General features: G+C 36.3%; 1 protein-coding gene across 3 annotated transcripts in view; it reads left to right on the top strand.

Moving 5' to 3' along the window:
- Positions 1–6,258: 6,258 nt before the first annotated feature.
- The window catches only part of tox (thymocyte selection associated high mobility group box), a 159,282-nt gene continuing 139,736 nt past the window's right edge, over positions 6,259–25,804 (top strand). For 2 of the 3 annotated variants that reach the window (XM_018095125.2, XM_012965279.3), the window contains exon 1: positions 6,259–6,851. In XM_018095125.2, coding sequence (XP_017950614.2) covers positions 6,750–6,851 — 102 coding nt within the window. In that variant the 5' untranslated portion in view covers positions 6,259–6,749. The remainder of the gene's footprint in view (positions 6,852–25,804) is intronic. The other variant, XM_012965282.3, reaches the window with a different exon arrangement.

Genomic DNA, 25,804 nt, shown 5'->3' with positions numbered 1-25,804 from the left:
TTTGAGATTAAATATTTATTAGCCTTTACTTCTCCTTTAAACCATATATTGCCAAACCTAGAATGGCAGGGGAATATATTCATTGCAGCAGGTGCTTACTAGGCATTTAGATTGCCAAGCCACATAAACATTATCGTTTAGTAAACAGTCCCAATTGGTTAATCCTTTACTAGCGAATACCTAAGGCCCCAACCATCTGGGATCCAATACCTAAGGCCCCAACCATCAGGGCTGTGGCACACGGGGAGATTAGTCGCCCGCTACAAATCTCCTTTGACGCGGGCGACTAATCTCCTCAAAATTCGCGGGGCAACTAATCTCCCCGTGTGCCACAGCCCTCAAAGAGCATAGCCAGAAGACATACAAATTGCTGCTATTTTAAAGCTAGCACATAATCAGGAAACAACTGCACAGCCATAAGAACACTGGAATGTCACCTCCATGGGAGTACGCCACCTAAAGAAATTATAACTTATATAAATTATATAAGTATTCTAATAAAACAAACAAACATATCACAAAGAGATGTCATTTACCTTCTTGTCATGAGAGGGATAATTCTGTGTATCTTTAAGACCTTACTCCACATTACCATTTAAAGTAAAGAATAATTAGGTTTAACAAGAATCCAGGACTGGATTTTTATCAACCTCGGGACATGAGGTCAGGTGATGTCCCTGGTGCTATGGAAAGTTCAGGTAGGAAATAAGGAAAACACCACCCCCTACCTGCTTACGGGATTATCTTCCACTGCACCTCAGCTAGACAGGCATGCATCACGATAACAAGTGCTCTGAGGTTTGTCATCTGTGTTAATGCTCCTTGACAGCAAAACCACACCTCTAAGCTACTTCATCAACAAGTTCTTTTTTTAACTTCCTTTAACACAGTCTTAGAAAAACTTTGTGAGGAGGGCAGCTTACTTAGAACCCAGAATGTCTCCATTTAAAGCAACCTTTCCATGCACAAGGGATGAAAAAGTAGAGAGGACCACCAGTCTCAGGTCCATAACAAAATATCATTACCTGCTAAATTTCACCTTGTTCCATATCTGTAAAAACAAAAAGGCTGTGAACCTTTACCATAGGTCATCACATAGATTGGGGGACAAAAACTCAACACTGAATGCAATTAAATGCCAGCCAGGATCACACATGGATACAGGATACCAAATAGCATTGTCCTAGATCATACAAAAGAACACCACTAAGGATCACAAGGATACAAGGCAATGTGCTGGGGTAACATTTGTGTTGATTCAAGTCTCTAGGTCTTTTCAGCAGACCTAATGTTCTCCCAATGTTATAAAGCATAATGATAAAAGGACATCATGTAAGGTAGAGGTTATCTTTTAAACTCTGATAATGTTCCTTCATGGGGGAATATGGTACGGATATGGAATGTTACAGGTAAATGTATTTTTTATGTTTATCTTTTAGTGCTTTTCATTCTATACACAAATATTTTTGGCTGTTTGATTTGCCTGAGTTGCTTTCTTTCCAAGGTTTTAAAACAAGAAAAGGTGTTTAACTCTTTAAAGAGTTTTAACAGTGTTTAACTCTTTCAAAAAATGATGTCTTTTTGTGTGTTTTAGCATTTCTGTTAAGATGTATTTAATGAAAAAATAACCCGATAAAGGTTTGCTTTACTTACACTCTTGCAACAAAGCTTATTACACTAAATCTGCAGATTTCATTTTACAGTAGATAATCTTTGCCAACATATTCTGTTACAAATCTCAACATTGGTTAGAGGAAATTAAAACACTGGCATTTTTTCTCTTTCAAACATACCCAGTTTTCATTTCTAGCTCAGTAAGTTTGTAATACAATCGTTTTTCCTTTTTTTAATTAAAGGTATATTATACTGATCAGTTACGAAAAGCTCCTCTTGTTGAGTAAAACAAGTGTATCACTTGGCTGCTGAAGGGCCAACTGAGTAAACAAGCTGGGCTGCGGCTTGCTTACTTGCTTAAAAATACATGAAAATGCAAACACTTGTCTGGTGGGAAATTAACTGGTCGCAACTTTTTGTAAATAAACAGGGTGACCTAAAAAGACATGATGAGCCAACTGTGGGTTTATATTCCAGGAGTCTCCTGCTGCAGAGCCACAGCTGACCCTGCAACCTAACTCACCAATATATGTAGGCTCAATGCTGGCAGTGCCGACACCCAACAATGATAATAATAAATGTCATTTCCAGCAAAAAACATGGTAATAACATACATATATTGTTATGAAAATACCAATGAGCACAATAACACATCTTCAATCTTATAGCCCAAGCAGTCATGCCGCAGCCTAACACACAATTTAGTATTTGCTTGGCATACAAGATCTGATATAAACCACATACTAAAGTAATCCCTAGGTACATCTAATAAAGCATTTTACCATGGAGTTTGGAGAGCAAAGTCCATTGTTTTACACCATGTAAATAGTGATATTCTTATACAACTTGCAGTTCATCATCAGTTTTTATTTTGTGGGGTTTTGTGGGTTATCTGGTTGCTGCTGCTGGGGTCAGTGTCACCCACCAATCAGAAACCACATTTGTCATGATGTTAGATTTTTATTTTATTCAGACCCTTTAATAATTCACCTTTCAGTTTGTCATTCACACCTTATCCAAGGCACATTGTACATTGGACAGATTGAAGTGCTGCAGAAAAATCTTAAATAATCCCAAAATACAGAAAGCATAAAAAACTATTCACAATAACAGACAATATGGTGTTTAAACTACTCGCAGATGGCAAATTGATGGCAAAGCAAAAGCAGGAAAACCCTGTGTACTTACTCTAACTACTCTTACAGAGACCCACATATACTTAAGGGGTGTATTTATTAACACTGGAGATAAACATTACTGTTGATATTGCCCATAACAACCAATCAGACCTTTTTGTATTTGCTATAGGCAATATCACCGGTGATGTTTGTCTCCAGTATTAACAAATACTCCCCTAGATGTAAAGCCCACTATTGCTATCCAACATTTGGCTAGACTCCCACAAAAAGATCGCATTATATAGTTTTAGGCAAGCTGGTCCTTCCAGTGGATATTTAAAAGTGACCAAACTGATTCATGTGAAATAATCAAGCATACAGATATGGATAGAAGACTTGTAGACATGTAGAAGGCTTGGTTGGTGAACAGTAACCATTGAATACAAGCTAGGCAGGTATGAAAATATATGATACCTTTATTAGCAGTATAATCATCAACCTGTATGGGGACCCCATAAGTTAATTTAGCTAGTTGAATTGAAAATTGTCTTTTGGCCATAAATGACAATCAAGTTGGCTAATATCATCTACTGGTGAGATAAACCTGAAAACATATAGGTCTGCTTCATAGTAATGTTGGTTTGAGCAATTTGGCCATCCATGTGTGGCTATGATATTGGTATCAGCAAAGCTTTACTCAGCAATGAAGCATCATATACATTTTCTGTTGATTTAAAAAACACAACTGATTAAAGCCCTTCTACACAGCATGAATCTTCTCATGCACCAGTCAGAGACCAGCTAAATCTTTATTATTTGTTATTAATATAGCAACATATTCTGCAACGCATTTCAGACATTATACATCATTCAGTCCCTGCCCTAGTGCTTACAATGCAAGGTCCCTATCGCAATCACACACATTGGGGACAATTTTATCAGGCACCAATGGTTGCATGGGAGGAAATAATTCGTTATTTATTTATTTTCTGTTATTTATATAGGGCTGACACATTTCTGCAGCTCTATACAGAGATTATTCATCATTCACACCAGTCTCTGCACCAGAGGATCTTACAATCTGAGGTCCCTATCACATTCAGAAACTATGGTCAATTTAGTCATAAACCAGTTAACCTGCCTGTATGTTTTTGGAGTTTGGGGATAGCCAGAGGAAACCTACGCAGAGACTGGAAGAACATACTGTACAAACTCCTTACAGATAGTACCCAGGCTGTGATTGAACTCAGGACCCCAGCACTGCAAGGCAGAAGTGCTACCCGAAGAGATACCCGCTGAGCCAATATGCAAATAAACAGGGACATTTTGGAAATTCCAAATAATTTAAAGAATGTGGATTTTTTTCTCCTCTGTGCATTTTTCAGCCAGGTGAAAAGGGGGTGTGCTACATGAATACCTAGGGAGCTGCAGTTTTAGCTCAGAGAAGCTGTTTGGCTGTGTACACTACATAGTAACATAGTAACATAGTAAGTTGGGTTGAAAAAAGACATACGTCCATCAAGTTCAACCATAATGCCTATACCTAACCTGCCTAACTACAAGTTGATCCAGAGGAAGGCAAAAAACCCCATCTGAAGCCTCTCTAATTTGCCTCAGAGGGGAAAAAATTCCTTCCTGACTCCAAGATGGCAATCGGACCAGTCCCTGGATCAACTTGTACTAAGAGCTATCTCCCATAACCGTGTATTCCCTCACTTGCCACATATCGCCATGCTAATGCTGTGGTGTTCTGTATACTGTAAATCATGTGTAGTTGTGTGTAAAGATGTGTATTATATTGTTTGCCATCTGAATTTGTCCCATCAGTTTGGGGTTACACTATGTCTGAGGCTGAGTAAAAAAATACTGCTTTTATGATGTATATTCAAGTGTAAGGACAACAAAGTAGAAAAAGTCAGCCTTGTAACAAATTATACATTATACATGTGTGTATACATAGCAACAAATGGAAATGGTGTGCTTATAATGTAAGCAAAATAGTATATATTTAGAGCAAGATTTTGGGCTACTCTATGACCTCCTTCAGTTATGTGTGTTTGTATTTATGTGCATGTGTATGTTTGTTTTTTAAGGGATGAACAAGACAAAACAATTTAAATTAAAACTTATATTCACCTTGCAACACTAAATGCTTACTCATCTAAGCTGAAAACATAAGGGGCACTTACTAATGCAGGGCTGAAGGTGCAGGTCATTGCAGATGGTGGGGGCCCTGAAAATGTTTTTGCAATGGGGAACCAGCTGCACAAGCAGATATTAAACTTACCCAACGTTCATGCACTAGGGAGCACTAGTGTGCACCACCTTGCACTGAATTGTAATCTGGCACAAGGTTCAAAGTGCAGGGCTTCCCTTGACTGCTGCTTCCTAATTTAATGAACTGCAAGTGGGACGGGGGGGGGGGGGGGGGGGGGGATGTACTCAGTTTGTACCTATGTCCCAGAGACTCCATTTCTCAGTATACAGAGACCTAAACAGTCCCCTACTGGTTCAAAAAATAGTGACTGTCTATGGCATCTTACAGTAACCCTCTAGCATTTGCCAGAACCCACAGATTGCGGTCCGGGTCGTGTGTTGTGTCCACCAGTTCCCCTTAACGTGTGTGTCTGAATGGCAGGAGGAGAAGAGTACCAATAGCACTGCAATGTCCCAGGCACAAGTGATGTGCAAATGAGCACTAAGAGGCACAATTTTGCACTTATTTTGTTCTTTTGCACTTGTGCCCAGGGCTACTGAAATTGCACCATTCGAGTCTAAGTATTTTTGCTATTTATTTCCTAGCAGATTTTTGTAATATGTCCTAGGCATTATGTTGCCAGCCCAATCGTAGCATAAACAATTATATCCAATAACGAATTTGTTAAAACTTTTACAGAATTAAAGCAGATAATATTTCTGGGTCAGAATTGTTTTTCTTCTAAATGAAGAGAAGTCCTGGAATAAAGCATTTTTGGAAATGTTGGCATTTTTGCATATTTTTAAGTTGGGAAAATGTATCAGGAATTAATAAATAATTAAAAAAACATATTTTTAAAAAAATATGACACAAATACAGGACACACTTCCAGACTAAAAAGTTCTATTTTTCTGGGTGTTTGTGAATATTCCCTTTAGGCTAAAAATGTGCAGTCAGTGGTGAACAACAAATATTTATTTCATGTATTAATTTGTTCACTGCAGTTTGAGAATGAGGATTTTCTCTCTTTTTTCTTTGCAATAATAAAAACAAGAAGCAGTTTCAGTTCCTTACTGGTATTTGACATTCCACCAGGAATTAAACAGTAATAGAAGCTGGGGGCAGGGATTAAACAAGAGTTTAGTGCAGTTAGCAGATTTTGCACTTCTGTTTGCGTACAACATAAAGGCAGTATCCTCAGGCAGAATAGTGTACTTTTGTTGTTCCCTTTCCCTCTGTTTAGGAAACAGGACAAAGAAAAAAGTTCTCTGCTGCCAGTAGATGGCACTGCTTTGGTCAACATGGATTCAGTGTCTTTTAAATGCATGCACATTCATATACATAGATACACACATACACACACACACACACGCTGTGTCCCTCCTCCTCTAACTGAGCACAGGGCTGACGAGAGACAGACCCCCATTCTGCTGCCTTTCCCCTACAGCAGAACAACAATGCTACAAGTTAACTAATTACTCAGCAGGGTAAAATCAGAGGCAAGAAACCCAGCAGCAGGACTACAAAGATCTGTGGAATAACTACTTTGTTACCTGCCTGACTTACTCTGTTACAAGGTTGCTTACAGCCGGTCTCATTGCTGCAGGCTGCTGCTGCTGCTTGCCTTTTGGAGGAGTTTATTTTCACTTGTGATATATTTGGGGTTTGTGTCTTAACCACAAACGGATGTGAAGGAGAAAGGTGTTTCTGTGCAAACTGAAATACCTCTTGCTACTTCTTTCAGCCAGCAGGGTTCTGTGTTTTCCTTTCGGCTTGCTGGACATAATACAAGAGAGGAATTGCTTGATGTGTACAGTGAAATGGATGTAAGATTTTATCCACCACCAGCACAGCCTGCTGCAGCTTCTGATGCTCCTTGCCTGGGACCTTCTTCTTGCTTGGACCCCTACTACTGTAACAAGGTGATTTGTGTTCTTATTTCTGAATTGCAGTGTATTGTCCTGTCCTGCTTTCCTTTTCCGTAGCATGAGCACAACCCTTGCTTTTTGAGTGTCAAGCGCTGCACATTGCAGCAGAGAGACAATAATTTTAATGCTGCTGCCTCTGCACTGTGCCAGTGTTATGTTTTAAGCATCGGTGCATGGGGCTATTGCAAACTGTAAGTGCTGCTTTATGTTACCCCATACACAGCACAAGAAACAGTTAATAGGCAGCCTCCATCAGCTTGGTTACTTTTTTACATAGCCCGATTCATAAGCCCATGTCATCCGATCACTTTCTGGCGGTGGAAGGATGAATATACTATATTCTGAGTAATGTGTATGTAAAGCTATCCCTGCTATGGAAACAGCCCACTATTATATTGGAAAAGTGCTGACTTTTTCTCAATATGTGCATCATTAGTCTGCGCACTGGGCAGGTGCCTTGCTTAAGGAGGTGGCAAAGCCAACTTGTCAGTGACTGGAGTCACTTCTTGTAGTTGTAGAGTTCAGAGAGTGACCACATGACCTGTGATGTTTCAATCAAACCATTTCCCATTAATAGCAGCAATTTGGCCAGGCTCACACGTGGGGCAGGAGACAGAAGCTTGGGTGCCCCAGCTGTACTTGGGTACATGTGGGATTCTCTCCTATTTTTTATAGTTTGGAAGTGGTGCATTGATCTGAAGCTAAGTTAGCATTACTCGCATTCCCCCCTGCATTGTTAATTTATTTTTGTCTCTTTTGCCAGTGATATGTTAAGAATATTCTTATTTACATTTATGTGTTTTGTATTTTTGGATGGTTTTCTAAAATGTTAGTAGTGCAATGTATTAGAGCAACTTCACATTGTGTATATTTTCTTTTAATATAAGAGTGTACCTAATCAAACCATATGGCAAACCCAGCTTGTATTGGTTGCTTCTGACAGAAAGTGTGCGTTTAAGTTAATGCCCTGCATTTATATTCCTTTGCATAATGGACAAGAGCTGAAGTCTATCGCCTTGGCTGCCAGAGGATGATGGGACTTTTAGTCCAACAGCTGGAGCGCTTTAGGTTATACATTTATGTGCTCATTACTCTGTCACTAATAGCTTCCCACTTATTATCCCATCACATTTTGGCCTTTTCCTTTTAATACAGTTAACTTCAATTTGTAGCATCTTTTTTGCTGTTAATTTAGGAGATTTATCATTTTCAGGGAATTTTTACTTTATAGCCAACTGGCTTATTTGCACAGGATGGAAAAGCATTTTCAGTCTTAGTCTACGCAAAGAGCAGAGCAAGCATTTCTTTTCGACCAAACCATACAGTGGAAGCAACTGCTTTACATGTTAAAATTGATTAACGACTTCCAGACAATGGTGTTAGTGCCTAAATCAAGACAATGACTGAATGAGCACTTCCCTCAACCAAGAATAAGACCTCATTATGAGGAGTTTGGTGAAGCAGAGAAAGGAAGAAAGACTAAATTGCTTATACCTTGCAGATTGTTTTCACTCTGTTGGAAATGGTGCACCCTGGCTGTACCAATAATGTTTATACTCATCATTTAATGTACACATTAAACATCATCATGTGGGATTTCTTACACACAAACAATAATCAAATCCAAAGGATTCATGCGCTTTACCTCTGCTAATCAGGTGGACTTTCGTGCAAATGGTTGTAATAGCAGATTGTATCTGCCCTACTGTATGTGATTACACGCTCAGCATAGATTTCAGTTTAGACAAACAATATAGGATCTAAATGAAGATATTATAGACTTGTGAACAGCAGTGAGATAAATATTTATGTAAATATTTAATACGGTTGTGTTATTAACTTTGTGATACTAACCAATAGCTTGTGTTACTATGTCAATCATTATAATGTCTTTAATTCTGTAAGATAAGTTCAAAATACAACTTTCCAGTAAGTTGCTCAGAATAATCATTTTTACCAGATATAGCGCAGTGATTAAAACCATATTAGTTTTACTTGACTTGCCAGATGTATGTTTTTATAGTATTGCCTGCATATGTAGTGTTCAGAAAAATCAGCTGAATATTGTTTAAATTCATTATTTTTGTATGCATGATAAACTCAACCACCTATATACAGTGTTTGGTAATTATTAAAAAAAATAAAATAAAAAAAGCACTCTTGCCCATACCTGGTAGGTACAAGCTACCAGCAAAAGCACACACATGCATAAATATATTGACAGTATATTATAGATGATATTAACATTAAAAACAGTTTAAACCAAATTCCAGCCTTATATGTGATGAGAGTAAAGAAAAATAATTAGTTTATTTCCTACCCTACAATTTCTGATGCAAAAAGCCAAGATAAATACATTTGTCTTGCATGCCTTGATAAATATTTTGCTATTTGGCAGTCAGTGTTATGAGCTGTAGAGAGATCTAAAGGCAGGCAGGGCAAACAGATTTAGACACCACACTCTCAGTGTTCCATAGCTGGAGGGGTAGCTGTCAGACGTTTGTTCAGCTATCAAATAGCAACCACTAATCAATACAAGGCTACTTTAAACATCATGTTCCATAGTAACTGAGTTAACAATAAATCCAAAAGAGTGATTGACAAAGCCAAGAGATTACTAGGCAGCATGCAGCAGATCTTCTCTGATTTCTTTTTAACCAAACATATTTTTAACATAATTTTTTTTTACACAAAAAAAGGAGGAGTGCTGTGCTTGTAGTGGTTGTACCACATTATCATGCATTATGAAATGCCTGTTCACATAAAAAATGATAGCTGTATAATGATATTTTGACACTTCTAGCAGATGTTAGCTCCACTGATGAGAAGGAACCTGACCCCTGCCATCAGTAGGAGAGAAAATAATGGCCTGCAATGTTCCCTATGGTGAGCCTCAAACAAACGTGCACTACATTTTGTGTTCTTCGCTCCTTCAAGGGAAAATTAAGTCTACAACCCCTTCACTTTATACACATACGGATATTTTACCTCTCAGGGTTATGAAAGCATGTGGTGATGTATCTAAACATTGCAGAGCAAAGAGCCTAACTGGTGCAGCAGTTCCTCTCCACTGATGGATCCAGAGGTTTACAATCAGGCTCTTTCCAGCTGTTGTTGAAATATAACTGAAAGCATTCTGCTGTCAGGGCATGCTGGGACTTGTAGTTCAACAACTGGGAAGGTACAAATTGAGTATCCATGTTTTAGTTGTCTAAGTACTTTATAGTTCAGTAAAAAGAAAAGCGATTCATTTTGTACAAATGACTTGTGTTCAGGGTTCACAATCCATTGTGCACATTTGTGACCCAAGTTCACAACCACTTTAATATTGACGAGGGGCTCTTTAAATTACATTTCACTGATCCTTTTCTTGTCTTAGCTTTAGTCCAATGATTATTTGGAGCTGAACCGCCTGTTTGCTTTCAGATCAACACCAACAACAACAAGCATGATTCCAATTTATCAGAATCAGCCAACGGCAGTTGGGTTACAGATAATGTTATTTGATTTCTGCTGAGTTCCCAGAAATATGTTCTGTGTGATTTGAAATCATCAGGAACTGTACTGCTGTGACTGCAGCGTCCAATTATTCTAAGCCTTCCATCAAGGCCAGCTATGTTTTCTGTACTTTTGCTTCCCTTTCCAAAACATGCTATTATGTTGTCGGGTGCACTGTGCATTTAAGATATTACCTTTCATAGATGAATGGAGTGAATGTATAAGTATCCAATTATTGAAAATGTGTGCCCTTCACTTGCACAGCATCAATGGGTACGTATAGCTACAAACTATCATTCTTTTTTATTGCCCACAAATGCCTTAGAAAAGAACATTTTATGGGCTTGCAAATCTAATTAGCTGTTACTCATTCATCCATGCAAGCAACTAGACAGAGCCAGAGGTCCAGGCATTTCTTAAATGTACAATATGCTTTAAGAAATACATTTTGCACACGTTTGAAAAGGTTTGCTGTTAGGTTACACACTTACACTTAACGGCCTATTTATTAAAGTACGACCTGAAGTAAAAACAAAAACAGCAACAACAACAAAAAAAAATAGAAATAAATTCACAATTGATAAAACTATGGTATAGACAAAAGCTAAACATTATAATAACTGAAAAACCCCATACCTTCAATTTGTGTAATTCAGTTTGTGTAAAGAAGAACAAAGATCAAGGTGGTCTCTTTATCAAAGTGCATATAAAATAACACTAATATTTGACTGCGTTCAAGATGTGGTAAAAATGCAGATTTTTTTACACTTATATAGATTTTTGAAGCAAGTTTAAGGGCATACACACAGTACAAAGGCCAAGTTGGCCTCTTTATTAAAGCACATACTGAATAACTCAGAAAATAACAAGAAAATAACACCAATATTTAATTCCCCTCAAGATGTGGTAAAAATGCAGGTTTTTTTTACTTCTGCTTTATATTTATGCAGCTTTTTGAACCAAGTTTAAGGGTGCACACACATTTTTAATGTTATAATGTGGGATGTCATTTATATTTATTTGTCATTTTTCCACACTTTTATAATTAGACATACGCTTGGTACACATTTGTTCCATGCCTTTTAGAGACATATTTTTAGGCTTAACATTTGCAAAATGTAATAACTAGGTTGATTATACATCTTAAAAGCAGTTTCTCTCTATTGAAAATGAGCTTATTGTCAGACATTGTGGAAAGAAAACAGCCCATTGTATCCTACACAGTATTCTTATCAGACTGTGTTTCACTAGTTATGCAGAATCTTTTACATTCTCAATGTTTTGTGTAGCATGACTGTACTGACCAATGAGAATTGTATATCCAGACACCCAGGGACCCATGCAATCCAGGTAACAGATCCCTGTACTATATAATGAATTTAGAAATTTCATAAAGAACTGAGTGTTACAGAATTTCATAATCAAGATCCTCAACTGGTACTATTAACATGTTATTATTACTCACTTAGGGGTAGGTTTCTAAAAGTCAGAATTTCCTCATTTTTATTTTTAAGAGACCATTTTTAAGAGAACTCATTTCCACGAATGGAAGTAATTCTTATCTGAACTGAAAAAGAATAATAAAAGGCACGAAAACACAAAAATTGGTATTTTTCCGCTTTGTAGCAGATAACCGTGGCTCATACATTGTTGCACAATTGTTACATGTTCTTAACAGGTTTTAGATGGAGTATTTTCAGGTTTAAAATTGTTGCATTTTTGTTGCATAATAAATCTTGAAAAAGTCACAACTCTTTTTCAGCAACTATTTTCTGGACAAAAAGCCCAACCTAAAAAGTTGCGGCTCAGTAAATGCCCCCCTTAGTGTATGTATTTATGTATTTGACTCTGTAAAAATTACAGTGCCTTTGGCAGCCTCCATTGGCAGCCATCATTATGGTTAGCAATAGGTATGTTCAGCCAGCAAAACTACCTGTTTCCTACTTTGTTGTAAATGAAAAAAAAAATTGCATAAATAACGGCCTACCAACAAATTGTTCTTGTCCATTTGCACTTTTTTACACAGGAGCAAGGGAGCTTTTAGATATGGAATTTATGCAAGGGCAAACTTGCCATTCTGTAGAAAGCTTTGTAGGAGCCACTGGTTTATAAATATGCCATCAGCTTTGTGCACAGATTTAGGCACTTTAGACAGTTCTAAAATTAACATTGCATTTTTCCTAAATAGGAACCTTAGAGTTTAACTCCAATAGGGCATGAACTCATGGAGACTAAAATAAAAGTCTGTGTTCAATGTTATGTAAAACCAGTGGAACTACATGTAGAGCACACGTTATTGAAAAGTTCCCCATACAAAAATGTAAGGTGTTCTGCTCCATTCTGGCACCTTTTCAGCCCTTGTACATTAACTACATTGTAGCAAGGCCTCACATCTGCTAATCATCATTTTATCAAAAAGACTATTTGAGGCATAGAGTAACTTGCACTACTGTATGTTCTATAGTTTTAAGAATATATATGATATTACAACTGCAATTATTATTTAGTTTTAGTGTTGTTATGCAGCAAGTCGAGAGGTAACAGGACCACAAGTCTGCACTAGGTCCACTAACGTTTAGCAACCAATCAGATTTTTGTTTTCAGGAAGGTGACCTATAAAACAAAATGCTGATTGGTTGCTGCAGACTGCTAGACTTGGTACAAACAGACTTGGAACCGGTATAGGATCCGTTATCCGAAAACCTGTTATTTATAAAGTAATGTTTAACTTAAAGCATGGAGATCCACACTATGGAAAGATCCCTTATCCAGAAGACCCCAGCATTCTGGATAACAAATCCCATACCTGTATAGTCTTTGACCAATATATTGGGGTTATTATAATGTTGTATTATTTTGCTTCTATAAAAAGCCATGAATGAACTTACTTGGTAATGTAGACAAACATACTGAGCTGAGAGTTAGGGAGGACTGACAGTTTAAGAGGTCTGTCAAGCAGCACTAGGGAGATTTCCTCTGGAATAAAAAGAAATAGTTTAGGCAACTGCAAGACTGCACTCACTGACTAACATAATGGCCTTGTTAGTAGTAAAAAAAGAGTTTAGGATGAGCAAAATACATGTTTGAGCAGAGAGTTGTACTTGTTAGATAAAAAACGTTTTTTTTATTCTCCCTTTTAGGCAGAGGTCATATTCTGCTTAAGATTCTTAAATGAGCTGAGGTAGCAGTATCTGTCCTAATATTATTATGGCAGTATCTGTCCCATATTTAATATGGTGTAGCTGTTGCTTGGCATTTCCCTGCTACTAACTATTTGTGCAGTTCCTTTTACTCTTTTTACTAAGTTAGTATCTCAGCTATTAAACCTCCAGGTACTTGCATATCACCTATCTGATCATTTTAAAAGACAACATAATCTAGAGTTAGGTTTTTCAGGTGCCCATATATACTCTCTATCTACTATCTTTGGCAAAAATGAATTTAAAAAATATGGAATATATACAAATTCCAAGTTTTCTTATTCCCCTCCCAAATATTATTAATGGTAAGGGTAATTAATCACATGTGTAAGTGCTTTAGTAATGAAGTTCCAGTGGTTTGGCCTTGAACAGGATGCAATAAAGAATTAATATTGTTTATAACTTAGTGAAAACTGTAGGAATTCTAGGAAGAAAGGCTTAAACTATTTTCACTTCATAGAATCCCCTAAAAGCTTAAACTACCCTGTTAGATTTAAAGGCATATCCGAGGTAGGTGCTTATTACATTCCAACTACAGACCAGTTTTGATCTTTTGGGGTTCATTAGTGTATTATAAGACATTTAATAAGCACTTGTGAGGTTAGGGAAGTGGTTTGACACAAACGGCTTAGCTTAGGGGTCATGAGAAGTCATCAGAAGCAGAAAGTGAGGTTAAATCTGTCACAGAAGGTGTTACAACAATGTTGATTATTAATACTTTTGATGCAGAATGTACTGATTTCTATTCATGTAATGATTTCTATACTGATTTCTGTCATGTAATGTTAAGTACATTGCATGTGCCTTAAATCAGCAGTAAAGAAGATAGGGAGTTACTGGGGTATGTTCAGAGGCACATTAAATTTTAAAGCAACTTGCGTAGGAATATCATGACCTGGATAAATGAAACCACTGACAATAGTCTTAAAAATCAGCTCTTTACTATTTTTCCTTGTATATTTATTGCATCAGCTGAGCCATTGTAGTAAATAACACTCTAGCATCTACATACAGTATATTATAAGCTAACTTCAGTGACTGAAACTAAATATGTATTGTAAAAGTGATTCCTCAAGATATAGACAATTACATGAAGTATGCTTAAAGAGTTATGCTGGTAGATATGTTAAAGAAAATGGGAGTTTATGCGGGATGTGTCACACACTATAGGCCTTCAGTACTGAGGAAAGAGAAAAATCAATGGTACATGTATTTTATTACAGACACAACCTTTACCGCTGTTCTTAGATATACTGGTGCCACTCTATTAACTGACAAGAACACAATGAACAACAAAAAGGATTAGGTTTAAAAACACATAAAGGCACATGTACTTTCACAAGTGCAGTGAAGAAAATGCAATTTCAAGCTCAATCACCATATTTTTTTTCCCCACAATGCAGCGTTTTTTCTTGGAATTCCAGCAGCATTGGGCTTCCAGTGAGTTCTGTACATATGATTCTATAGCAGCAAGTGTGCTGCACCTACTGATGCTGGACATGAATGAAACCTGGTGCTACCCTACCATCTGCTCAAGAGGTGGCAGTAAGTCCAAGGTTCCCCTGTGTCAATAGGCACAGCAGTACTGGATTCGTAATGGGTGGCATGAAGCGCCGAGTGGCACTGAGAGCAACTATATGGAAGTACAAGAAGTGCATTTTGATGCAAGTGCCTGAATGAAAGTGGTTTTATGTGCAACTGCACTAACAGTTGACAGCCCCATGGATACCTGCTACAAATCTATATGTGGAGTTCCTTGAAATACAAACTTTTGCACCCTTGAGGAGGTTCTGTGTGTGTGGAGGAGGCTTATGAATAGTGGCTTCCATTGTTACATATACCAGTAAATGTGAATTGGCTTAATCTGATTAAGCTTTTGTTGCTATAATAATGTATATATAAGTGCCCAACATACCTCATATGTAGATCTTTGTAGTGTGCCTGTATGTTATGATATTTTTGTGACATGATTTTACTGTATTACTCAGTTACTTCCTGGTTTAGGGCAGGCTGCTGCCAGAGGAAGGAAGTGCTTCAGGAAAGGGACTTTTGGGCAATGTAATCTATCATCTATCTAGATGAACTCATTGTGAGGAAAGGGCTGAGACAACAATTACATAATTGGTGAAAGCAATAGTTTCTGTTTTCATATTTCAGTTACCTGCAGTACCCTTGCTAATATAAACAGAGTGCTTTTTAATGCAGATCCTTTGGACTAGCTCATACTGTAGGTAGGAGTGAGGGGAGAGATGAAAGCTTTAAAAAAATGCATTTCAATCTTTAATGGAGTCAGCAGCAAAACAGAATCTGTTTCTTTCACCAGCTTTGTTACTGGTCTCATTGCCCTTCCCCCAACCAAGCTTCCTCTAGATTTAGGACAGGCTAGCTTCCCTAGAATGCCTTTCCAGAAGCACTGACTTTCTCCAGCCAAAACCTGTCTGAAAGGAAGAATAAGTACTTGTAGCTGAGGTATGGGGTGTAAACAATCTATATGCTTTAAGGAGGGCTCAAGAAAAACAACTTTACATATAGGCAATAGCCAATAACCCTTGTAATAGGGTTAATTGCTAACAGATGCCAGAGAATAATGGCTATAATGGCGAATGGTGAAACATGAAGATGGCACTTTCATATAAAAGCAGAAACAGTAGAGGGTAGTTTACTCCATAGTACTCTTTGTATGTACGTGTGTGTGTATATTACATAATATCAGGCTTAATGGCATTGTACCCTAGGCTGCTGTTCTTCATTGAATGTTAGCATTTGTATTAACTGGAAGGTTTCTACTAGTGATGCACAGGTTGGCCCAGGTCAGGCAACTTCAGGCTGGCAACTTACCCCCAGAAGCAGGTTGCAAGTGGTTGGAAGGCCATCCTCCCACAATGATTACATACATGCATTTTCAACAAAAGGGTGGGTTAGGTGTGGGTTTAAAAATGTCAGAGGGTAACCAGATTAGGTTGCAGCCAAGTTAGCCCTGACCAGGTCAGCACTGGTTAGATACCCTGGTCTTATTGCATGGTTATTGGGAGAATAATTAAGACACTAATTTTCATTCAGATTAGACTTGCAGGGATATCGAGGAGAGCAAATAGTGATGAGCAAATCAAAAGTCAGTAAGTGTTTTTCCGAAATCTCATACTAGCCTAATCTACTGCCAGAACCCCAATTTTGAAACCAGTGCCCCAGACCTTTTGTTTACTGAAGTCTTCTCTTATCCAAATATGAAGAACACAACTAGACATGAGCTTACATCGTTAAAATTCAGTATATATGTTTAAGACAGGCAAAGAAATAAAACTCTGCAAATTGAAGGGCTTATTAATGACATTTTTATTACTCAATTTAAAGTAGCATCTGCACCACACTCTTGTAAAATGGATTTTCTCTAAAATTAACTGCTGATATTTCACTTTCCTGTCTATTATATTTTTGCATGAAACACATTTTCCTTACTCCTACTTTGCAAAGCATGTTATACATATCTGAAGTGGGATAAAATACTTGATTCAGTGACTTGATACTGTTACTCTGTAATTTAATGTTAAAGCTTTAATGTTAAAGCTTATTTAAGTTAAGTCTGTTACATCAATACTCTTATCTGATCAAGATTTGCTCATAACAGTAATTGAATGGTTCCAACTCTTTGCCAGTATCATATAGAGTATTATAATTCCCAGGCTTTGAGCATGCAGGGTCTTTTTTATCCAATTTGATTTGTTTTATTTTCTCCTAAACCTATGCCTCTGTTTCTAAACATTTAATGCTACTGGCAGCTTGAAAAATGAAGTTGAAGGTTACGAGCTTACTTTCTCCTCCAAATACTCCATTAATATTGTGCAATAACAAGCTAATTATCTATACATATGTCTTATCCAGCATAGGGAATCTGTCACATTACCTTAGCTTTTGGATCACTGACTTTAGACCATTCTGACCATTCTGGAAATGTTTTATAAAGCACAGTGTGGATGTATTTATGGAACTAAGCTTCTAAAACTGTTATTTGCATCTTAAGGCCTTTGCCGGTATCCTAAAAGGCTTAAGCAGGGACTCTGCTGTGCATGCTATTGATATTTAAAGCATTTGATCAAGGATATCCTAGTAACAACTGGCATTGTGAAATTGCTTCTGTGCAGGAATAGATGTTGCTATTTGGAATTAGATCTAACTTGTGAGAGTATGCTTTAAAACCACTTCCATTATAAAGTACATTTTGTTAACATTAACAAGAAGACAGAGTAAGCCCAAATGAGTAGACTAGTTATTTATTAATGACTAAATAATATATCTACACATGTGTATCGAACCTGCATTCTCAGTTTTTTTTTCATTTGTTAATCTAAGGATTACTGCCTAATACATTATTTAAACCTTGATCTGGTTTCGTCCCTCAAAAACCTTGAATGCAAAATGATGACATTCTTTTCACAAAAAGAATATATTTCACCATTTGACAGATGCAGTCATGACCATTATTAATAAAAACCTCTTCACAGTGGAAGCTTAATATCAAAGCTAATGATTTATTTTATGTTAATGACTTTCTGCTAGAGCATAAAAGACTGCTCATAATGGACTTTTCTGTGCTGTGTTCAGTTACTAAGGCTAATGGGGTAATCTTTTCTTTCCCAGATTCGAGCTTTTGAAGTAAATCACGCTGTTACTTTTACTAGCTTGGTTTTTGAATTTTATTGCGAAATCCTAATTTAAAGTTTGTTGTCGGTTTAATTACAATTTGAAAAATGCATATTTAATAAGCAGTACCAGAATATTCTAGTCCTTTGATAAAACTCAATTGAAGGACAAAATTGTGGTGTACTGGAAACTTTTAAATAGCTTACAAATCTTATACAATTCATCTAAAACAATATATTCTCTAATAAATAATTTGTCGTATAAAGTTCACCTGATGTGTTAATCAGGAATAGTGGTAAACAATATCTTCTATCTTTCTCCCGTGTTACCTATAAAAAGCTATTATATTCATGGCAGCAATTCAGGTACAGCTGCTGTGTGTTAATAATACATTATTAGTCCCACCAATAAACACAACAAAGGACATACCCTTAAAAGAGGCTATATCACCTATTTTCATTCTCTTTACTGTATGTGCTCAATTACATGCAATTATGGTCACCCATTAACTATTAAAGTAATAATTGGTTTAAAAAATGCAATTAATGACCTTCAAGCATTACTATGTGACACTGCATAACATACCAAGTGACTGCATGAAATGGTTTTGCATCTGTGAAATGTCATACATCTATCTTGGAGTTAATATAACCCCCCACACACACCATACCTGCTCCTATTTTTAAATTATGAAAGTTGAGTTTGTTCTATGGGACTTTCACAACTACTATAATATTACTTTTGGTAAAAGCAATGGAACGTGTATGAATTTACTTGAGTGGGAAGTGCTTGAGTGCGGAGTGGTTTGATTGGTGGCACATTTTTCAGCACTAGTTATGGGTGTTGAAGATGCTGAAATGCTTTTCATTTAAGTAGATGGGAAGCAACTGGGGGGGTTAGTATAAGTATTTTGATTGCTTTCACAAGTAACTCAAAACTCTGCATGCCATAGCTCCAAATTTGCTTGATGCAACCTTATGCTGTCTAACAGCTCATTTTACTAATAATGCTCTTTCCTACATCTCACCTATAATAGATATAGGGGCTGATTTACTAATCCACGAATCCGAATGGGAAAAATTTGGATTGGAAACAAACATTTTGCGATTTTTCCGTCGGCGTTACAACTTTTTCGTGAATTGTCGCGACTTTTTTGTAGCTATTACGACTTGCGCGAATTGTCGCGACTTTTTCGTAGCCATTACGATTTGCTCGTATATTGTCACGACTTTTTCGTATTGAGCGCTCATAAACGGCGGGCAAAACTTTCAGACTTTGCATGATTTTGGAAGCCTCCCATAGGACTCAATGGCACTCTGCAGCTCCAACCTGGCTCAAGGAAAGTCACGATACTGAAGCTTGAATGAATCCGAAACTTTCGTACTCGGCGCAATGGCTCCGAAAAAGTTGCGACAATTTGCGCAAGTCGTAGCGCTACGAAAAAGTCGTAACAGCTATGAAAAAGTTGCGACAATTTGCGCAAGTCGTAGCGCTACAAAAAAGTCGTAACGGCTCCGAAAAAGTCACGACAATTTACGAAAAAATCGCAAAATACCGATCATTACGAAAAAAACGCATTCGGGCGCTTTTCGGACGTTCGTGGATTAGTAAATGTGCCCCATAGAGTAGATACATTATTAACTCAAACAAAAGGCTAAACTTCTAAATGTTGAGTTCCATTTCTTTAAATGAGTACAGGGAGCTAATTGCTTCAGGTTGGACAACTCTCTCCAAACAACCTCCTAAAGTGTGCTTGGCCAGGTATAGCCTTGTATTACTTGCCTGCAAAAATATAAAGCAGTGAAGCTGTGGTGTGACATTGTATATTGCCACCTTCATAAAATCATCTTTTTAACCTTAGGAACAAAAGTAAAACTCATATTACCTAAGTTTATTCAACTGGGAAAAAGAGTGACTCTGAGTCATTTAAACACAACATCAGTCAGGGGTATCAGCAGTTACTGCCATCAACAATAGTGATGAGTGCAATTTTTGGAGTTTGTTGGGAGTTGTGCAAAATTCTAAATTTCTCTATTGGTGAATATTTTCACAAAATTCTTTTAAAACCTAGCATTTTCACACAGTATGTGCCTTTTTTAGCTAAGCAAAATGTAACCGTTTTGCTCATTACTGATAGAGAACAATTCACTTTGAACTTCACTACTACAGTCAGGTTGCAGTAGGTTACGACATTACAAATCAAGCCCTACAAATGAAGCAAATTAAGACACTACAAATTAATTAATTAATGGGTGCACTGTTTGTACTATATTTAACAGTAAAGCCTATTTCATCTGTATTTCAGAGTTTCCTTTTATAGACATGTGTATCTGTATACTGTCACCTTACCAGGTTACGTTCTGCATCGGTATGTGTTAGAATTTAAAAAGCAAATAAACACAGAAAGATAATTTTCAGTAAACATTTAATTAAAAGCCTCAGGGTGGCATGTAAATGAATGTTATGCTTACACAACAGTTGTCAAGGTAGCCACACGGTAGGCAAATGGCACCAAAACAAGTAATGTGTTGTGTCTGGAAAAACAGTAATAGTGTCATGCGTGACCATGATAGAATTAATGGCAAAATGTAAATGTCTTTATTTCACCTTAAATATTTTAAATTATTTTTAAAGAAATATAGAAATATATAAACATTGCTGGGTTTTCATAACAGAAAGGAATAAACATAAATCGTAATTTAAGAGTTGTTGATGTTTTGCTGTACTGTCTGATGACCTTGCAGATTTCCTTCTCAGGGGAACAAAATAAGGAAAACTCCAACTCGTAACTCACACAAATAAATGAAAGTCAGCTAAAATCTAAAGATAATAAAACTACTGTACTGTGCTCCCAGCTTGCATTTGTATGGCGTGGGCCCTACAAAAGAAAGATTATTTCATTGGATATAAAGGCAAGCTGGTGATATGTAAGCTTCTGTTTGTACTCCCCTTGCTTGTCACACATTGTTCTTTGCACATCATGATTTTACAGCGGAATCTGACACAATTTCGAACTTACAGTTCTATACCATTTTCATTACACAATATAACAAGGCTATGGTGGACAAATCGTGAAAGCAATTGATATTTCGAAATGGTAAGCACTTCAGCGGCTTCTTGCTTATGGGGAAGGAATGATAAGATAAAATGTATTGTTGGCTGCTGAAAATGCATCAAGATTTAAGCAGTGTAAAAAATGTACACTTTATTTGTCATGTGGCAAAGCCAGCCTATTATGTCTTGTAAGGCTTAGTGCTCAGGCTGAAGTGAACTAAAATGACATTGGTTTAATGGCCACTAAATGAAAAGGAGCACTTTGAATTTGAACTGCTGCCAATTTTACACAAACAAAGAGACTGACAAATGAAAGAAATATTTTATGTGAAATACTAAGCACAGGCAGGGCATTAGAGAAAGGGTATACCAAGCTAAAAGAACAGCATTTTGGTCTTGCCCTAATTTAGGACATATAAGCCAGTAATTTTATTTTATTTTTATTTTTTTTACATAGTGAGCATGGAGGGTTAACTTTCTTTTACAGAAGCTCCCTCCCAATTAATTTGCGACAGCAACAGAAACTGAACGAAGCATACACTGTCCATCCCAGTGGCTTTCAGGAGTCAAATTGGAAGACATTAACTTAAATAAACACAAACAGTTTTCAAAAAAGTGCACTGAGAAATACAGGGCTATCTGCTATAGTATCTGAAATGTAAATGATGTGACTGATACTATATGCCCCACATCAGGAGATTCCCAGTTGCTGCACTGGAACAAAATCTATTCATGAAATAGTGTTTTATGGTAATAAGATGCAATTTATCTGAGACAAACTATTGTCTCTTAGCTCTTGGACCTTCTCACAACCATTAGATGCTAGTGGGTTCTTAAAGATGCCGTTCCTATGCCATTTAAAGCAAAATGTACCTTTACAAGGGTCAATATCTAAGTTTTTAAATTTTTTTTGTAATTTTTGTTTGCTGGATACTTATTGCTGTAATTATTTTTACAGCTAATGTTTTTATTTACATCCTCTTCTGACCTCCCAATCACTGCCAAGTTGCTAGGGTCAGTAATTTAAAAAAAGAAATGTATGTGCTACAGAATAAAAGCTTGATTTAAAAACTACTAAAAAATAAATGTTACACAGTACCTTTTAATGTATATGTTGTTTATTCTATGGTTAAACTTCCCATATGAATCTAACATCCCTATTTGCGCTGCTCTGTTTTAAGTGCCATGCTATGCCCTGAGGCCTTCAACTCATTGTTTTGGTCATCCACTGCTGGAGCTCCCAAGTCTCTTTTTGTTTAATGGGGAAAATTGTAGTTTAATCAGTTATGGCACTCTGACCGTGTAACATTCATTAGCAAGGCAATTTGTCATGACTGTTAATAGTCAGGATGCATCTGCTCTCTCTTCAGTTATGAGGCTTGGTAACAAGTAAATATCTCAATATATTAGATTATGAAGAATTTTTTTAAACCCAAATTATAGATTGTAGCTAATGACTTCAAGTATATAAAGGATTCAATATGCATTGCACATTTATTTTGCGATGCTATGCATTTTATGAATGCTTAGTTGGAATAATGGAACTTTTGCAGAGTGTTTTCCAATTAATTCTATTTTCAGCACAGCCAGACTTTTCTATTCAATTTGAAAACATGAATATTACTAAAATACTTAAAATCACTAATGTAGATGTACATGTGCATTGTTGGCAATTCCTGCCTGATATAAAAGCATTGCGAATGAATGTTTTTGTGGCTGCAAATACATTTATGAGAAAAGCTACGAAACTGCATAAAATAATGCCAACGTGTTCCCCTAACATATTCTCTATGTCCGTTTCAAATGACATTGTCCACTGTTGCAAGAGATAAAGTTGACATTGTTTCTGAAAGCCAACACGATTTGATTTTTTGAATCGATAATGTTTGTTCTTTAAAGAATAGACCTGATTCTTGTATCCATTCTTATATCTAATTTCCATATTAGTCAAGATGTTAAGAATCAAAGCATTATGATTCTTTAGTAACTGAGCTCAGTCTTGGTAAAAATAAGTTTTTTGTACTAACAAAAGCTGTTACTGTTTAGGTTCCTGTTCAGTGGTTTTGCCCACACGGTTCAGTGCATGTTGTCAAAAAGACTTTTCCTTTGATTGACAACCCTGTTGGAATGTGAGTGACAATTTTTAATTGCATATCATGTGTGTTTATGATAGTAAGTGACTTTGGTTGCTCAGAAGGTTTAGTTGTATATTTCTGTAGCTCATAATGACTTTTTTGCTGAATGTGACAGAAGCCACTAAATAGTTTAGCCATGTTATATTTTCCTGAGTGTCAAGAGGCTTACATCTTATATACACATAGGGGCACATTTACTAATCCACGAATCCGAATCACGAATGGGAAAAAATCGTATTGGAAACGAAAATTTTGGAAGATCGCAAATATCACGAAAATGCTTACGAAAAAATCGTATTAGTCACGATAATATCGTATTGGCGATCCGAAAGTCACGAAATTTTCGTACCGAACAATTGTAAACAGAGGTAAAACCTTTCCGATTTTTTCGTGCAAACGTCCGAAAAAGTCGTGCGCTGTACGAAAAAGTCGTGCGCCGTACAAAAAATACTTTTACTTTTTAACTAACTACTAAGGCTTACAGCTTAGTTAGGTAGGTCTATATCTTGTTTTGTTGATTTTTAATAAATTGTTTATGCTTTTAGTAGGGCAATAGAAATCTAAACATGATCTGGATCAATTTAATGGGGTGATTTATCAATGCTTGAATCAGAATTTTTCACATGAGTCAAAAAAAAATGTTTTCACTGAACCTCATAAATTATGGTTTCAAAAACTTGAATTGTTAATATTTACCAAGTGCAAAGAATCAGAAACACCTGAATGTAAAACTATAAGCTTGCAAGTTCATATAGAAGTCAAAAAATGTTTTAGGCAAAATGTATGCTTTAAGATCCATCAATAATCATCGGGAGAATATGAATTTGATAGATTCTAGATTTCTTCAATTGTCAATTGTTAGTCAATTGTTATATTCTAATTATTTTAATAAATAAGCATTCAAGTTTAGTAAAATTGTGTCTGAACTGAAAAAAAAATCTAAAATTCACAAATTCAAAAATAAATGAATTTGGGTAAATTTGATTGGAAACAAGGTTGGAAGTACTCATAAACCAACGCAAAAGTACTGTTCTTTCCATGATAAAACATGGAACAGATGAATTTGCTCTTTATAAATCATGGCATGGACATATAAACTCACAGAAATAGTTTTTATGGGATTTCACTTTCATGGCATTATATCTACTAATCCTTTGCCTACCTCAGCCCCAACAATACTATCTTCCTTTTGTTTGCAAGATCCCTCTTTACCCATGTCTGCTGCAGAGGTGGCTTCGGAGTTGGGGGTGGGGAAAAGACCAATTGTTTCCATCAGTGCTCCAGCCTCTAGCATCTTTGTTCTGTTTTATGTCAGTCAGTGCTATGCAGGTGAGTTTCAAAGAGGCTGGGGGAAGACAAGGTGCCAGTCATGGAATGAATCAGTATTAATTTATAACAAGGGCCGTAACTTTGAACTTTGTCTCAATAGGAACAGATTATGTGTTGGTCCTTTTAGATGACATTGCTTGTAAAATGTACTTTTAAAAAAATGACTTTATTCAGTTGGGGTCAGTGTACTATGAAGTTATATATGTGCTCAGAAAGTTAAGTCTCTGCCACCATTCAAATAAATGTATCAGTTTTCCTCAAAATTACCAAGATGTTTTAAACAAATTAAAGTTGAAGTCATCCAAAACAACCTGTATTTTAACTCAATTTCAAATCTATTCCACTTATATAATGTTCCTATTTTTTCCATTTATGAATAATTTCCTGATCTAAATTTTATTACATTTTTTTTGGCTATTTTATTTTGTTTTTTCATTTTACTACTTTATTCATTCACTAATAAATAATACTAGTTTAAGAACTGCTGCTATTAGTTCACAATGAAAAATTGCTGGAGAATATCAGACACATATAGTCATAATCAAAATAGAAAACTGTTTTAGAGAGCAGGAGCAGGAAGAAACTTGGCCCAATCCTTGCAAATGTAATGCTGAGCAATGTTTATCTTGCTTTTCAGATACCAAAGGCTACAATGTATGCAGGTTCATCTATAATGTATTGCACAGACTTGCATATATGATAGCACTGCATCTTTGTTCCCTGTATGCCCTCTCATTGTTCATATGCCACATACATTGCTTTCTATTGATTTAATTCATATTCTGGCTTGGAAATAAATATAGAAAATCCTAATGTTATATGAAACCCATGAGAGAGCATTATAATAAGTATTTCAAATGTGACACTTTGAAGCCTTTTTCTAAAAGTAAGAACAATATGAAATTAAATAAATTTTTTTAAAAAAATGTATTTTCACTACATTTTAAGCTATTTTTTTTACTTATCCCATTGATTTTAATGAACTACACCAAATCTAGTCTAGTTTAAACTACTGCTGTTATTTGCGCCATTATTTTGGAATAAGCACTTTTATAAACAGGCCAGTCGGGACATTTACAAGAGGAATTGTATA

Source organism: Xenopus tropicalis, chromosome 6, assembly GCF_000004195.4.
Source record: "Xenopus tropicalis strain Nigerian chromosome 6, UCB_Xtro_10.0, whole genome shotgun sequence".
Lineage (NCBI taxonomy): Eukaryota > Metazoa > Chordata > Amphibia > Anura > Pipidae > Xenopus > Xenopus tropicalis.
The sequence above is the reverse complement of the archived record's forward strand: the minus strand, read 5'-3'. Positions and strand labels throughout refer to the sequence as shown.